The 17,861-nt window shown below is 40.1% G+C and overlaps 1 protein-coding gene across 1 annotated transcript in view; it reads left to right on the top strand.

Moving 5' to 3' along the window:
• MAP3K21 (mitogen-activated protein kinase kinase kinase 21) overlaps positions 1-14,210 on the top strand; it is a 56,280-nt gene extending 42,070 nt beyond the window's left edge. The window contains exons 6-10 of the mRNA XM_023216239.1: positions 843-965; positions 4,721-4,871; positions 5,240-5,337; positions 8,070-8,849; positions 11,364-14,210. Coding sequence (XP_023072007.1) covers positions 843-965; positions 4,721-4,871; positions 5,240-5,337; positions 8,070-8,849; positions 11,364-11,770 — 1,559 coding nt within the window. The 3' untranslated portion in view covers positions 11,771-14,210. The remainder of the gene's footprint in view (positions 1-842; positions 966-4,720; positions 4,872-5,239; positions 5,338-8,069; positions 8,850-11,363) is intronic.
• The last annotated feature ends 3,651 nt before the right edge of the window (positions 14,211-17,861 follow it).

Raw genomic sequence — 17,861 nt, 5'->3', positions numbered from 1 at the left:
TGGAGTACAAAATGCTTTTAATTTACATTTTCTGTTTGATTCACCACCAACACAACCGTGTGAAATATTGTTGCTCACTTTAGCAGGTGAAGAAATAGGCTCAGAGTGGTTCCTTACTGGTTTGAGGTCCATAGCTTGTTATATTATGAGAACCAGGACTCATTTCAATCCAGGGCCATTTCAATTTAATTTAATTTATTTATTTATGTATTTATTGGAGACAGAGTCTCGCTCTGTTGCCCAGGCTGGAGTGCAGTGGTGTGATCTCAGCTCACTGCAATGTCCATCTCCCAGGTTCAAGTGATTCTCCTGTCTCAGCCTCCCGAGTAGCTGGGATTACAGGTGTGTGCCACCATGCCTGGCTAATTTTTGTGTTTTTAGTAGAGATGGGCTTTTGCCGTGTTGAACAGGCTGGTCTCAAACTCCTAGCCTCAAGTGATCTGCCCACCTCAGCCTCCCAAAGTATTGGGATTTCGGGTGTGAGCCACCACGCTCAGCCTTAATTTTATTTTTAACTATCTCAGACTGAATGCAGATAACTCTTTTTTCCCAGGTTATAAATTCTTCAATGATTCGTGACTTTCATATTTTCCTGTGTTTGTGTGTGTGTGTGTGTGTGTGTGTGTGTGTGTGTGTGTGACTATACCCAACACGTAAGTTCTGAATCATTATTTATTACTTAAATCCTGAGAAGTAAGAAACCAAAATACAAAATCGATGCTACAATATATTTTGCAGTTAGGATCTGACCATTTTTGTTTTGATGGCTCTGCGCTAAAAACATGGCTATGAAGATAATGGAAAACCATGAAATATCAGTTTTCCCTTTTTGCATCCAACAGATTTCCAGCACAAGATAACCGTGCAGGCCTCTCCCAACTTGGACAAACGGCGGAGCCTGAACAGCAGCAGTTCCAGTCCCCCGAGCAGTCCTACAATGATGCCCCGGCTCCGCGCCATACAGTGTGAGCTTTCTGCACTGCCACGGGGGCTCCTGTGTTGATTTCTCTCCTTTAACTTGACTTGGATTCAAATTGAGCAGATGTGTTTTCATAGCAGGTTGTAAATGAGCGTGGGACATTTCGTAGGTGCCACGACTATTAGAGAAACAAAATGTGAGCATAGGTTCCTTAGTCTAATTTCTACTCACAACAAATGAATTTTAGATGCTAGGCAATTGGTGATGCGACCTGGCCCTGGAGTAGAAAGTGAAACACCATATCTCGAGGCATTTTGTTAAATACTTGCATGCAGCGTTAGCATAGCCTGATTATATCGCCAGCCATTTGTGTCAGGATACTGTGAAAAATGAAATCAGGACTTCAGGATTACTTCCATTTCTTTCTTTGTTTTGTGAGGGGAAAAAATTGTTGCTTTTCAGGATTTAACTTTAATTCACTTTAGGTTTGACCAACCTAATACTTAAAAATTCCTGGTAGTATTTTGGTTTTAGAACAGGCATTCGTCCTGGAGGGGAGAGTACAGACAGCTGATTTGCCTGGCACCTTTGCATTGTGAGAGTTTCAGTTAGGCTATGAACCAGAGTTTAGTGGATGAAATAAAATTACTAATTTTTTTCAAAGGTGAGTCCAAATAAACCCCTGAAAGTAGGCTAAGCAAAAGAAGAATGTGATTAATGCGTATGTCTGTAAGTAATGTGGTAATTAGTCTAAGTCTGTGTTAACCCATGCATTTAGATCCTCTCTTTTCCCCACCAGACTTAATTCCCTGCTGTTTACCCATCCTTATTTGGAGAAAAAAAAAAATCCAAAAGAAAATTTCGTCTAATGAGGCTTGCATGGAATCTCATTTTTTTTTTTTTTTTTTTCCTCTTTTGATAATGAAAACCTTGGCACTGGCAGAGATTTCTTTTGCAAGTTCCTGGACACCAGGATTCCCACAGAGAAACAGGATCTAAATGAGGCTGTAGTTTTAGCACTTAAAGGACTGTCATTTATTATAACTGATTTGTTTCTCTGAGAATGCATTTTGCATAAAGCCATACCTCAAACCTTGCCTTTGCCTCGGCAAAGGCCTAATTAACGGAGGCAGAAAGGGCTCCCAGGCTGGTCTCCCAGCTCCACAAAGGGACGAGCAGATGGGACACCGTGCCAACCCCGCTTTTGCCTGGCCACTCCTCTGCCCTGTTTCCTGTGTCTTCACCTGCTCTGGGGAAAACCACCTCACAGAAGCCAGGAAGTGGTACTGGGCAGGCCAGGCTGGGCCCGAGATGTGTACCAGTTAAAGCAAATAATTTGGGATTTCAAATGAATTCCAATCCTCTAAAGTTGAAATGCAGCCAGCTTAGGGAGGTGCATCCTTGGTGCTCCTTCTCAGAAGTCACACGGTGGAAAGGTTCTACTCCAGACTTCCACACAGGACCAGCTGTGTGTGTGGCAGCCGTTGGCTCCAGTTCTCCAGCCCGGATGCTGCTCGTCTTCACCGGGACTCTCTTCGTGTCTGTGCACACCCCCATTCAATTCTGACAGCCTCATCGAGTGGACCCTTTTACTATCCCCAAATGAGGGACAGAGAAGTTACCATTAAACTGACCCAAGTTGGTAGCTACTAAGTGGTGAAGCTGGATTCAGACACATCTTCTGAGTGTAGAGTTCACCATCCATTTCCGGCCTCTTAGTACAGGAAAAGTTCAATCAATGTGGAAACAAAAGAGAAACAAGAGGAGCAAATCAAGAGGGGAAGGAAAATAGGAAGTGGGAGGAAGGTGAGGAGGCTAAAGCTGAGAGTGTAGATAGCTTTGGGAGTGTAGATCGGTCAGTCAGTCATACAGCTGAGATGCACTCCAGTCTAATAACCCCCAGCTGAAAGCTTTTCCGGTTCTGCTGCCTTCACTTAAATGAAAACCTGTTCATCTGTTTATCGCTCATTCTACTGTAAAACTATTTTAATAAAAAGAATGAACAACTGATTCAAGACTGTTACACATACACGCGTACATTTAGGCATGTATCCACTTTTTTTTTTTTTTCTTTGAGATGGAGTCTCACTCTGTCACCCAGGCTGGAGTGGTGCCATCTCGGCTCACTGCAACCACTGCCTCCCGGGTTCAAGCAATTCTCCTGCCTCAGCCTCCCGAGTAGCTGGGATTACAGGTGCCTACCACCACGCACAGCTAATTTTTGTACTTTTAGTAGAGACAGGGTTTCACCACCTTGGCCAGGCTGGTCTCAAACTCCTGACCTCGTGATCCACCTGCCTCGGCCTCCTGAAGTGCTGGGATCACAGGCGTGAGCCACCGTGCCTGGCCTAAGCACATTTATATGCACAGACACTTGTATATACACACATATATGTATATTTTAAAATTTGGAAAATATCGAAACACACATGTGTAACCAAACGTCATCCACAATGTGTCCAATTTTACAAAGTGATATAAAGGAGCTAAATTTCCCTCTACATAGCAATCCTCTCTATTAAATTTAAACACTTTAGTAAGTTTGGTATCTGTGTTTAGTAACTTCTCCTCTGTGTATGTATGTGTGTATATACAGGCATCCATAAACATGTAATTTTTAATGAAAATGTATTATAGGTAATATTAAATATAATATAAACATTATATATCATTATCTGTACCTCATTTTTATTATGGTCACAGAGTATTCCACTGTATATCAAAATATTTCAAACTGTTTCTAGAACATCTAGTATGTTTCAGGTATTTTTACCCTAAGTGTGTGGTAATAACAGCAATTTTCCCCGGTGATTTCCAAATCACTTTTTTTTTTGAAACGGAGTCTGGCACTGTCCCCTGGGCTGGAGTGCAATGGCGTGATCTCAGCTCACTGCAACCTCTGCCGCCTGGGTTCAAGCAATTCTCCTGCCTCAGCCTCCTGAGTAGCTGGGATTACAGGTGCCCACTACCACGCCCAGATAATTTTTTGTATTTGTAGTAGAGACGGGATTTCACCATGTTGGCCAGGCTGGTCTCGAAGTCCTGATCTTGTAATTTGCTCACGTCGGCCTCACAAAGTGCTGGGATTACAAGCATGAGCCACGGCGCCCGACGGCAAATTGCTTTCAAGTGCACTTAAATTAGAGGGGTGGTATGTAAGTGTTTAGTAAAATGTAGAAATTAAAAATGAATATACATCGTCCTGTGAGGTAGTGAAAAAAGCAAGACATGGAAAACTATTAAATATTTTCAAGTTTTAAAAGACAACTGTAACCAAAGTGTTGTCATGACTGAGCGAAATTGTGAAGACCAAAAAGTAAATAAATAAATTGTGATGACCAATGAAAAATTAGTTGAAATTACAATTTAAAAATATATGATGTTTGTGTCTCTAGTTCCAAACTTTAACTGATTTGGTTAAAAAATTAGAGTACTAAGTTCATTTTAAGTTACATGTTTAGTTTGGTGTCTCCTCCCCCAATTACAATGAAATCCTAATTGTTGCAAAATGCTAAATAAATAGATTAAAAAGTAATCAAATCTTTGCTGCTAATTTACCTCGAATTTGTATCTTTTCTGTTAACTTACTCCACTTTTCTTGATGTTTTTATGATCAGAGAAAGAAACTTACCAGAGATTGTGTGAAATAAATAATTTTCTCATTGTTTTCATGTTTTGAGTAAGGTAGTTTCACAACTGGTACGATTATTTAGCTTTTTTAACAAAGCCAATATTGGTTAATATGATAGTTGTGGTTAATATGATAGTTGTGGTTAATATTGTTAACAATGGTCTCTTTAGTGACTTCAGATGAAAGCAATAAAACTTGGGGCAGGAACACAGTCTTTCGACAAGAAGAATTTGAGGACGTAAAAAGGAATTTTAAGAAAAAAGGTTGTACCTGGGGACCAAATTCCATTCAAATGAAAGAAAGAACAGATTGCAAAGAAAGGTGGGTGTGTGGTATCTGGTGGTCCTCATTGTACAATGTGACAAATCCATTCCTGTGTTAATATCACATCAGCCAGACTTTCAAAAAGCAGGTAAATTAATACAGAGATTTATAAATATCAACTTAATTTTCTAGGATGAATTTATCATGCCACATTAACTATTATTTAGTTAAGCAGTTAGAATATTTCTGAGATTTTTTTTCCTGTCTCACTTTCAGGTATTATTTGTACTTTGTCAGCCCTTCAAAACTGGGTACAAATGTGTTCTCTTTGCTACCTTAAAAATATTGTTGGCCTGTATCCACCAAAACCTAATTGGTGTGTTGTATGCTTCTGTCTTATGAAAAGAAACATTTTTCTCTTGTAGGATAAGACCTCTCTCCGATGGCAACAGTCCTTGGTCAACTCTCTTAATAAAAAATCAGAAAACCATGCCCTTGGCTTCATTGTTTGTGGACCAGCCAGGTAAATGTGTTTCAGGAGGTAGGATTTGCTTGAGCTGTCCTTGGCATCTGATTGTGCTGAAGCTTTGCTTTTATAGTCTTATGTGGTCATTAAAGTAGCAGAGGGGAGATTAGCAAGTAATGGCATTTCTTACAGCTTTACTTAAATTCGGAAGTTATTTTTCATCAAGTCTTTATGGCAGGAAGTAATTAGGCTTCACGTGGTTTTGGGAATTTGTAACTCCTCTTCCTTACCAGAAACGTTATTATCATAATTAATTATGTAAAACCAAATTAATTTAGTATAGGAAATATTAGATGTAAAAATACAGATCCCCCCTGAAAGTTCTGCTGAGATTAAGGGGTATCGCTCCTTACTATAGTGCCACCTGTTGACATGATGAAATCCAATGAAGCAGGTTAACTATGAAAAACTCACAAAAACTAGATGGCATGGTGGTGCTTGCTTGTAATCCCAGCTACTCAGGAGGCTGAGGCAGGAGAATCATTTGCACCTGGGGGCCAGAGGTGGCAGTGAGCCAAGATTGCACCACTGCACACCAGCCTGGAGGATAGAGTGAATGAGATTCCATCACTAAATAAATAAATAAATAAGAAAAACAACTGCTTAGAGAGTTTTACATTGGAATTTCTATTTAATTTAAATGAATCATAATGATTTACTTTTGATATTCAGTATTTGTATTCAGTATTCAGTATTAAAAGATTGAAGAGATGGGCCGGGTGTGGTGGCTCAAGCCTGTAATCCCAGCACTTTGGGAGGCCGAGATGGGCAGATCACGAGGTCAGGAGATCAAGACCATCCTGGCTAACACGGTGAAACCCCGTCTCTACTAAAAAATACAAAAAACTAGCCGGGTGAGGTGGCGGGCGCCTGTAGTCCCAGCTACTCGAGAGGCTGAGGCAGGAGAATGGCATAAACCCAGGAGGCGGTGCTTGCAGTAAGCTGAGATCCGGCCACTGCACTCCAGCCTGGGCGACAGAGCGAGACTCCGTCTCAAAAAAAAAAAAAAAAAGATCGAAGAGATGGAAATCATTGAAAAACTTCAAGCACAGTTACTAACACATAAAATAAAATTGGTCTTTATACTTGATCATTTAGGCAGACTCTTTGGTCCTTTGATCAAATTAAGGATGCGTTAGCAAGACACAATGTAAATTTCTTGAATTTGTTATTGGTACTGTGCTCGATTTCACAAGCACCTTTGCACTCACTACCCGGGTTCAGCTTCTCCTTCTGAAGGTTCTCCTTTATGAAGGTAAAGGGAGCTTGGGTCAGCAACGTCAGGGAGTGGAAGGAGTAGGAATGGAGGAAAAAGAGGGCACCCCAAACAAAAGGTACCACAGGGAAGAGCACAGGGTTCTTTGGAGAAAGAAAGCTGGCATCTCAAATTGTTTAGATCAGCTGTCCCCAACCTTTATGGCACCAGAGACCAGTTTCGTGGAAGACAGTTTTTCCATGGACCATGGGGTGGGGATGGTTTCAGGATGATTCAAGCGCATTACATTTATTGTGCACTTTATTTCTATTATTATTACATTGTAATTCATAATTAAATAATTCTACCACTCACCATAATGTAAATCAGTGGGAGGCCTGAGCTTGTTTTCCTGCAACTAGATGGTCCTATCTGGGAGTGATGGGAGATGGCGACAGATCATCAGACGCTAGATTCTCATAAGGAGCAACCTAGATCCCTCGTATGTGCCGTTCACAATGGGGTTCACGCTCCTGTGAGAATCTGATGCCACTGCTGAACTGACATGGGGTGGAGCTCAGGTCGTAATGTGAGCAATAGGCATTGGCTGTAAATACAGAAGAAGCTTCACTCGCTCACCTGCTGCTCACTTCCTGCTGTGCAGCCTGGTTCCTAACAGGCCACGGTATCAGTCCATGGCCTGGGGTTCAGGGACCCCTGGTCTAGATCATCAAGCACATTTAGATATACTAGGATGTAATGTTGGAAAAAATTACAGATGTTATTTGGAAATCAGATGAATGAGTTTGTTGTTTAATGATGCACTGTTAAGCACATACATGATAAGAATGTTGGCTTCCTCTTAAGGGGGTATAATTTGTAACCTTTGGGATTCTGTAACCTCTTGGGAGAATCTTCTATTTTAATGGTCCCCAGACTTCAGTAAAGGCTTGCTGAAACACAGACTGCTGGACTCCACTCTCCAGAATTTCTGATTCCATAGTCTGGGGTGGGCCAATGATTTACATTTCTACAAATTCCCAGGGGATGCAGATGCTGCCAGTCCAGGCCACACGCTTTGAGAACCGCTGATCTGCTACAGAACCGTTAGTTTACACACAGGAAAGCTGTAGATAATGGAGCCTGATACATGTATTTAGGTGAAGTGAGGAAAAGAGCACATTTGGTGACATATTTAGTGATTATGTGCCTATGGTTGTGCATTTTTGTGTTTTGATGACTGTTTCTACGATAGTGTCCAGTATTGATAATGATGAAGAACAGCTTCCCGAAGCATAGGAATCAGCAGATGGCTAGCTTGCTGGTTCATCTGCAGGGAACTTTAAGTTGTAGGGCCCTGGAGACTTGTTCCATGGAGCCCTCCTGGATAAATCATTTGCAAAAATGAAAAGGGCTGCATGTGTTTTGATTTAAAATATGTATTTATTATATTTTAGCTTTACTTTCCAATCTTGTTTAAATGACTTTTACCATAAAATGATACTACAGTGTGTGTACTTATACCTTAATTTAGGGTCCTGTGAAGAGCCAAAACTTTCTCTTGATGGATTAGAACACAGAAAACCGAAGCAAATAAAATTGCCCAGTCAGGCCTACATTGATCTACCTCTTGGAAAAGATGCTCAGAGAGAGAATCCTGCAGAAGCTGAAAGCTGGGAGGAGGCAGCCTCTGCGAATGCTGCCACAGTCTCCTCTGAGGTGACTCCTATGAACAGTCTGAGTAGATCCCCCCAGAGAAAGAAAACGGAGTCGGCTCTGTACGGTTGCACCGTCCTGCTGGCATCAGTGGCTCTGGGACTGGACCTCAGAGAGCTTCATAAAGCACAGGCTGCTGAAGAACCGTTGCCCAAGGAAGAGAAGAAGAAACGAGAGGGAATCTTCCAGCGGGCTTCCAAGTCCCGCAGAAGCGCCAGTCCTCCCACAAGGCTGCCGCCCACTGGTGGGGAGGCCAGCAGCCCACTGTCCCTGCCACGGACAAGTGCCCTGGGCATCCTCTCCACACCGTCTCTCTCCACAAAGTGCCTGCTGCAGATGGACAGTGAAGATCCACTGGGGGGCGGTACACCTGTCACTTGTGACTCTGAGATGCTCACTCCAGATTTTTCTCTCACTGCTCCAGGAAGTGGTCGTGAACCAGGCCTCATGCCAAGACTTGACACTGCTCGTAGTGTATCAGGAACCTTGCCCTCTTCCTTCCTAGAGCAGACATGTGGGAATGTACCTTACTGGGCTTCTTCAAAAGATAGACCATCACATCACAGACGGACCATGTCTGATGGGAATCCGACCCCAAGTAGGTTGCATTAATTAGGTAAAAGCGTAAAACACTGCTGTAGAGATTAGTATGTGAAACAGTATGGATTTATGATTTTATCTTTTCCTGGGGATGACATTTAATAATTTGTTTTTACTGTTCATGTAGATCTTAGAATCTTACCCTTCTCTTATTTGCTTTTAATTTAACTATGATTTGGATTCTGGGAAAAGTGTAATTGAAGTTCAGTAACTGAAACCTATAATAGCATATCAAAGCAGAAAGAACACATGGAGAATAACCACCCAGCCCCCTCGCATTACGAAAAAGACAAGCCAGCTGCCCCAGTTAGAACCACGGGTGAGTGGGAGGGCTGGAACTGAAACTGGCCTCTCGCCTCCCACAGGCCTTGTTCTGCTCCACTGCTGCACACATCATTGCTCAGAACTGCGTGTAGCAGGTATATCAGCTTGCTAGGGCTGCCATAACAGAGTACCGCAGCCTGGGGGGATGTTCAGCAGAAACTCATTGTCCAACAGTTCTGCAGGCTGGAAGTCATATCAAGGTATCTGCAAGGTTGGTTCCTTCTGAGCTCAGCCTGGCTTCTTGACTTCTAGACAGCCATCTTCTCCCTGTGTTCTCACACAGTCTTCACTCTGAGTGCATCTGTGTCCTAATCTCTTCTTAGGACATCAGTCACACTGGATTAAGGTCCACTCTAATGACCTTATTTTACCTTAATCACCTCTGTACAGACCCTACTCCATATACAGTCACATCTGAGGGTCTAAGGGTTAGGGCTTCTGCTTAGGAATTTTGTGGGGACACAGTTCACCTCATGACAGCAGGTATTATACCCTGCTGATGTATGTTACACCAGACAGTTCCATGAGGTGTATGTCCAGATACAGAAGCTCTGAAAGAAAATAAAATCAAATTTTTAAATAGTTTTTTTAGTCTATTCAACAAGAGGGGCTTGGGCAGAAGGCAACCAGTGGTATTTCCACAGCACTTTACAGATGTTAAAGCCCTTGGACATAAATTGTCTCTTAGTTTTTATGGCAACTCTATTATATGCAAGAGAATTCAAACTTATGGAAAATTAATGTTATTCAAGATCACACAATTAGGAAGTAGTGGTGTCAGAATTTAAACCCGGGATCTTTCTGCTGTATCACAGTGTCTCACTCCTCCTCAATGCGCTGTTTTTTCCATTCCTAAAATTCAGTGAGTATTGACGTGACTGGATCATGCTATCATGTGCTAGAATGTACTCAGCTTTGAGATTTCTGGGGTTAAGTGGCACTTAAATACGACATTTGAGGAGATAATATGGGTACTTTGGAAGAATGTGGGATTTTGAGTCATAGGACAAAAGTTCAAGTTCTAGTTGTACCATTTGGTAAGTTTGTGATGCTGGGAAAATTATGTAGACTGCTTTCTTGTTTGAATGTCTTAAAAAACATTGTAGTGCCATGGTTAATGGTATGGAAGCTATCTGGGCTCAGATCTCTGCTCTGTCACTTATATGCTGAGTGAATTTGGGCAAATCACTTAAACATTTTGTGCCTTACTTTCTTCATCTATAAAATGGGGACAATAACAACAATATATGTATCTAATACTATACTTACCTAATCTCTACAATTGAGATTGTGGTAAAAGTCAAATGGCACACTAAGTGCCCTGTAGAGCTTGAGTATTATTTATTTTGTAGGTGAACATAATTATAATAACCTTATATACTTGTCATGAATATTAAGTGAGGTAATATATACAAAAAATGCTTTTTAAATTTTAAAATGCTATACAAGCATTGGTTATAAAGCTATATTAAGACAAATTGCTTCCATTTTTATCGTTTTCTTTACTTCTTTTTAAATATTATATCTTGCCATATTATTGTTCATCGCCTTTAGATAAATTGGTTTATTATCTTTCTGTAGGTCGGTAAGTATTGGTAATTTATAATTGCACAAGGAAAAATTCTAGCACTGTAATCCCATATGAAAGCATATTTTTAGGCCAGGCGCGGTGGCTCAAGCCTATAATCCCAGCACTTTGGGAGGCCGAGACGGGTGGATCACAAGGTCAGGAGATCGAGACCATCCTGGCTAACATGGTGAAACCCCGTCTCTACTAAAAAATACAAAAAACTAGCCGGGCGAGGTGGCGGGCGCCTGTAGTCCCAGCTACTCGGGAGGCTGAGGCAGGAGAATGGCGTAAACCCGGGAAGCGGAGCTTGCAGTGAGCTGAGATCCGGCCACTGCACTCCAGCCTGGGTGACAGAGCGAGACTCCGTCTCAAAAAAAAAAAAAAAAAAAAAAAAAAGAAAGCATATTTTTCTCTAACTTATAAGCCAATAATTATTTGCTAACGTGGTAATAGCATTAGTCAGTCCTTCAGTACAAACAAGAAAAGAGGCAACATGTAAAAGTCCAACCACTTTTCCATTTTCATCAGTTTTGTCAAATCATAATCTACAGTGAAGTTTAATCATGTTGACCAGCATGTTTCTTTCTAACTGCATACTGTCTTGGCTTTCTCCACCAGCTGGTGCAGCTATTATCTCAATCACTGGAGCCTCTGCACTGCCACTCTGCCCCTCACCTGCTCCTCGCAGTCACCTGCCAAGGGAGGTCTCACCCAAGAAGCACAGCACTGTCCATATCGTGCCTCAGCCTCGCCCTGCCTCCCTGAGAAGCCACTCAGATCCGCCTCAGGCTCACCCACCGGCAGCAGTGTCTCAGCTGGCACAGGCTGCCTGTGTAGTGGGTCGCCCAGGACCACATCCCACCCAATTCCTTGCTACCAAGGAGAGGACTAAATCCCATGTGCCTTCATTACTGGATGCTGACGTGGAAGGTCAGAGCAGGGACTACACTGTGCCTCTGTGCAGAATGAGGAGCAAAACCAGCCGGCCATCTATATATGAACTGGAGAAAGAATTCCTGTCTTAAATTAAGTGCCTTACTGTTGTTTAAGCATTTTTTTTTTTAAGGTGAACAAATGAACACAATGTATCTACCTTTGAACTGTTTCATGCTGCTGTGTTTTCAAAAGCTGTGGCTATGTTACTAAATTAGTAAGGTATATCCAACTTCTCAAAAAATGTATATGATTGCTGTTAGCCATGTCTATTGGTTTTCCTCTGGATTCTTTTCTTATAACTTGGAATACACAAAAGTGTAAAACAAGAGATGTGCACCAGTGAAAACTATGCTGGGTGGAATTACCTTCAGCACAATGTTAATGTTTTCATTCTCATTTATGTCTTTGTCCATTTGTACACAACAGAAAGTGTAATGAGCTTCACTATTGTTGTTTCTTTCCTTCCTTTTTTCTTTTTTCCTTTCTTTCCTTTTTCTTGTCTTGTTTCTTGTTTTTTTCTCTTTCTTTTAGTTTCTTTTCTTAATTGTCATTTGTACAACAAAAAGCCAAGAAAGAGCTTTAGTTTCTTGATAAGAATAATGTGATATTAGTAAGTAAAGGCTTTTAAAAGTCTGATGACTGGAATAGGTATACAGTCCTGTTTAAACTACCTAACCTTGGCTGTGGGCCGATAATGCATAAATATGTTCAGTTCTCACTTACATTATGCAATGATATTTCTCCCTGAGGAAATTATATGGAATGTAACTTATAAAAGCTTTACTGAATTTAAGTTATAAACATTTTATTCATTAGAACTCCAAAATAGATGTTCAAAGTTCAATCCTTGCCATTTGGCTGAGACTACATGGTGTGCCCCTGAGCGAGGCTAATCTTTACATTTTTCCTATAGAAAACATTTTTACTTCATCCATAGCCATTTATTTGACATTCAGAAGTGGAAAGCTTTTTCATTCTCCAGTAGGACTTTTAAAAATTGTTACAGATACCTAACTCTTCACAGATATCATGTATTGTAAACAGTCATGTGTTTTATTTTTCTCTATTTGAATGCATAATTATCCTAATAATCCCAAAGACACTGACAACTCAAGGAACAGCGGTACAGTACTGTTAGAAGTTAAATATATTGTTGTTATTTCACATTTCATTTAATTGTGGATAAATGTTAGACACCAGTTGAAATAAGCTTATATGGTGGAAATGGCAACTATATTATGAATTATTTTCAGAAATGGACCTCTGAATAGCAGATCAGGATTTAAATAATAAAATTATTTATGAATCACTTTTATGGTCATACATACATGACACAAACCTGGAGTTATTGGTGCAGAAATGGCTACCGAGAGCTTGGTCAATTTGCCTGAGTTTCTTACGTTAAATGTATCGTGCTTCCCTTCTGCCTCTAGAATATGGCTCTTTAGAAGATGGACAATCGATATTTAAGTTTTTCCAAACAATGAAAAACTAAATTAAAAACATCCCTTGATATTTCATTCAAAATTGCACCTTGCTAAAGGTTTACTAAATAACTGAAACATCAGCAATTTAAAATAAATTCAACCATGTGTGATAAAATATCACCTATAATAGAAGAAAAGGAAAATCATATTATTTGGCAATTTTGAAGCATTGTGGTTGCCTAACAGGTATATCCAGCAGATGAGAAACAGTATGAGAGGATTGTATTTACATGGTGAGTTTTGCCCCTAGCAAAACTACGTAGCATTCTGGATTCTTGCAGTAAAGTCTCAGGTACTTAATACATTTTCTTATTTTATCATCCATTCTATGATTCGGCTTCACTTTGGGTGGTTATTGAATTATGTAACAGAGATTTGGTTTTCCCAACATGTTACCACGTTTGAAACTATGATTGCTTTGTATTCAGTCCGTTTGGAGCACATAGCTTCCAGCTTAAGGGTAGAGAAAATATATACCTAAAATGATCAATACATGAAAGAAAAAGGATAGAAACTATGTCCTCAGTTTTGCTTCTACCAAAACATCTCCTGTATGTGTGTGCATGTGTGTTTGGATGTGTGTGCATGTCTGTGCATATTAGTAAATGTGTATTTGCATGTGTGTTGGGGAGTGTATGTGATCTGGGTGTTTGTTTATCTCTGTTATTCCTCTTTAGCTTTATTTTAGGCAACTCTACATTGTGATGAATTTCAAAATGAAGCTGTATTAAAATAATTGCAGTATAACAATTCAATATCTCATGTTACTGCAGATAGTTCACTTTTGCTGCAATCTATTGTACATTTGCAATTTTCTGTGTTAGTAAACTTAGTAGAATCTGGTTATTTATTTTTGTGTAGGCTTAATGTTCACTGAAAGATAAGCCAATTACTGTTAGTAAAAAATTAAGGTGCTCCCACTGCAGAGATTTAAGGCCTGGGCCTAATGTGCTGTATTATGAAGCCTTGTGACTGAAAAATATGTTTACATATGTTGTCTATTTTTTTAATAAACTTTTATAGCTGGTCTATTTGCTCAGTAGCTTTGATCATCTGATTATTGTGACTATAGTTTGCAAAGGTTTATTTTGTATTCAATAAGAAAAATTATGTTAATAAAGATTATTGTTTAATAAGCCAGGTATTAACCTGCTAAATTTATTAAATTGAAAATCACTAAATGAGTCATTCAATTAAATACATCAAAAAAGGTAGAATGAAATGTTTTATTTAAAATTTTTTTGGTTTACATATGCATTGAAAGGTTGTATTTCATGGTGAGCCTTTTGTAAGTCCAGCTTTTCAGAAGATACACTTTTGCACAGTGAAATTAGGATGTGAAAAAAATCTCAGTGATTAATGAGACATGCTGATTTTATTGTTTAATTTTATATTTAAATCAGAAGAATTTCGAATATCACCTAACATGTAGAAATTCTTACTAAGTGATAAAAGCTTGAGTGAATGAGGAAAGCAGATCACAGGACTTCGTGCAGATCATAGCATGACCCCACCATATGGGAGGGAGCAAAACGTAACATGCATTGAATATCTGCTAAGTATAGGGAACCCTCCTAGGTGGTTACAGAAGACACCTCCTGTAATTCTCTTTATTAAAAATTGTGAGATAAGGCCGGGCACATTGGCTCACACCTGTAATCCCAGCACTTTGGGAGGCCGAGGCAGGTGGATCGAGAAGTCAAGAGATTGAGTCCATCCTGGCCAACATGGTGAAACCCCGTCTCTCCTAAAAATGCAAAAAATTAGCCTGGCGTGATGGTGCGCACCTGCAATCCCATTTACTCAGGAGGCTGAGGCAGAAGAATCGCTTGAACCTGGGAGGTGGAGGTTGCAGTGATCCAGGATCGCGCCACTGCACTCCAGCCTGGCGACAGAGTGAGACTTTGTCTCAAAACAAAAACGAAAACAAACAAACAAAAATTATGAGATAAGTAATACTACTCCTATTTCATTAGATATGAAACAGACACAGAAAGGTTTGGTAAATTTCTAAAGACCCAGTCTGAGTCAAATGATCACCATCTACCTGTTCATACCTGTGGTTAATAGTTGTAAGCATGGTGTAGAAGATGAGGACATCTTGTGAATGAGCTTTGTAAATGTTATCTAAAGCTAAGCTAGTTTCTCTCTCATCAAAAAGTTAAGAAATCTAAAAATGTATGAGTACTGTTGAAGTCAAATAAGATATAGAGATGAATATTGAAATTTAAATGTTTTATTTAGGAAGCAAGAATTGCAATTCAGGGCATACGCAGAGACCAGGCAATCTTCAGTATGTCCAAAGAACAAAGAGACAGTTGGGAGTTTTATTAGAGAATTGTTACATATTGTTTTGAAACAAAGCTCATTGGCACGAGAGAAGCTTTTGGACTCTGGCAAGCTCTGGTTGGTGAGTGACGGCAGGAGTTAAAACAAGTCTTAGAGTCACAACTGGTTGCTTCAGCAGCTACTGGGTAAAACTGGCCCTGGGGTGACAGCAGGCCATTTCAGCCACTGGGCTTGTAGAAAATAAATTCGTGGAGTAGGTGCTATGTCCCCCCAAGTGTGTTTTCCTCCCTGGCCCCTCAAGTCTGATTTAATTGAGTATGTATGGCAAGAATTACCCAATTTGTATTATTAACTTTCACAGTACTTACTTAAAAATAAAACACTATATTAGCTAATAACAGTTCATACAATGGAAAACTTTCTAAGTAAGTGTAGAATGCAATAGAAAGGAGTAAAATATGCATATCTGATAGATCAACTCAGAGAAATGAGGTAATCTGTTCAACAGGTTCATAAATGCTGTGGTCTGAATATGTCCCTCAAAATTCCTATGTTGAAATCCTAACCCTCAAAGTTTTGGAATTAAGAGGTGGGAGGTGATTAGATCATGAATTCTCATGAATGGGGTTAATGCTGTTTTAAAAGAGTCCTGAAAGAACCTGTTTTCCCCTTACACCATGTGAGGACACAGTGAGAAGTTACTATATATACACTAGGAAACAGGCCCACAGCAGACACAGAGTCTGCCAGCACCTTCATCTTGGACTTCCCAGCCTCCAGAACTGTGAGCAATAAATGTGTGTTGTTTAGAAGCCCCCTACTTTATGTTATTTTGTTATAACAGCCCAGATGGACTAAGACAATAAATATGGTGAAATTATGTAAGAACTGCAATATATACATAAAATAACTTAATTGGGCTTAAGCTGTCTCTATTCTTCACTTCTGGAAAGATCAACATGCTGAAACATAGTGAAAGATGAAGTATTTGTGAATGAAACAATGCAATCGGTACCATAGAGTGGAACAAAAACTAGCTATTGTTTTTACAACCAAGCAAAATATAGCAGGTCCACACATAACATTGTTTCATTCAATGTCATTTTGTTATAATATTAATGAAGGGGAAAAATTGATTCCCAGCTGGGGCTGCTGTCTGTGGGGTGTGCACTTTCTCCCCATGTCTGTGTAGGTTTTCTCAGGGGACTCTGGTTTCCTCCCACAACCCAAAGACATTCATGCCAGGTTAACTGGTGTGTCTCAATTGTCTGAGTGTGAGAGTATGTGTGTGTGTGTGTGAGTGTGTCCTGCCATAGAATGGGGTTGATTCCACCTTGTGCCCTGAGCTGCTGGGATGGGTTCCGGCCACTTGCAACCCAGAACCAGAATCATTGGGTATATAATTACTTTAAATGGTTTTTGTTAAGCTTAGATGTATGTATAGATCACATTTATTTCAATGTTTAGTATTAGACGTGTTTGCGGTCTTTAGAGATTTAGTGGTGTTTTCGTGACCAGAAATATACCCTAGGAACTTAACTGCTGTTTTTATTAATTTACCTACAGTGAAATTGGTTTTGTGTTACTTTGTTTTGCTTAAAGTCACAGTTTCCAAATACCTATATACAATGTTAAGTGAGGACTTACTGTAAGTAGTTTAGATTAAGGAGCTTCCATACACTGACAAACTCATTCAGTGGCTACTGTGTTGGGCACCATGAAAGAGACACCAGATGTAGCAGACAGCAAGGAACATGATGAGGCTTGTCCCCTGCCTGGATGGTTTTAATGAGAAACTGTGCTCAGGGCAACTTCATGGACATCATGTGACTTGTCCAGTCACACAGAGCCTCACACTCAGCTAGTCCCTGAGCCTGACTTTAGTGCTCTGAGAACATCATCTTGAAATTCTTAATAATTTTTAGAGAGGGAGCCCTCATTTTTATTTTGCACCGGCCCCCACAAGTTATGCAGGCAATCCTGACAAGTGAAGGGAGTGTTATAAAAGGTGGAGCTTTGATAGCATTAAAGGAGTTCATCTAATCTTGGGTGGGTGGGGAGTGTCAGGGAAGTGTCTGAGGAAGCCAGGATGTCCACTGGATGAGGGATGCTCTGTACAGAGTTGCTAGCTTGTCAAAAGTCCTGAGTCATTTTTCTTGTGCTGCATTCCATATTTTCTCTTTGTTTTTGGCCCTTAGCAGTTTTGCCATGACACATCTGGTTATGGATCTCTTTACATAGGTACTTCATGGAGTTTGTTGAATTTCTTGAATGTGTAGATCCATGTTTTCAGTACATTTAAGAAGTTTTCAGCCATTATATCTTCAAATACTTTTTCATCTCTTTTTCCTCTCTTCTTCTGCTAGTCCCATTACACATGCTGGTATACTTAGTGAATCTAGCA

The sequence above is a fragment of the Piliocolobus tephrosceles genome, chromosome 1, assembly GCF_002776525.5.
Source record: "Piliocolobus tephrosceles isolate RC106 chromosome 1, ASM277652v3, whole genome shotgun sequence".
Taxonomy (NCBI): domain Eukaryota; kingdom Metazoa; phylum Chordata; class Mammalia; order Primates; family Cercopithecidae; genus Piliocolobus; species Piliocolobus tephrosceles.
The sequence above is the reverse complement of the archived record's forward strand: the minus strand, read 5'-3'. Positions and strand labels throughout refer to the sequence as shown.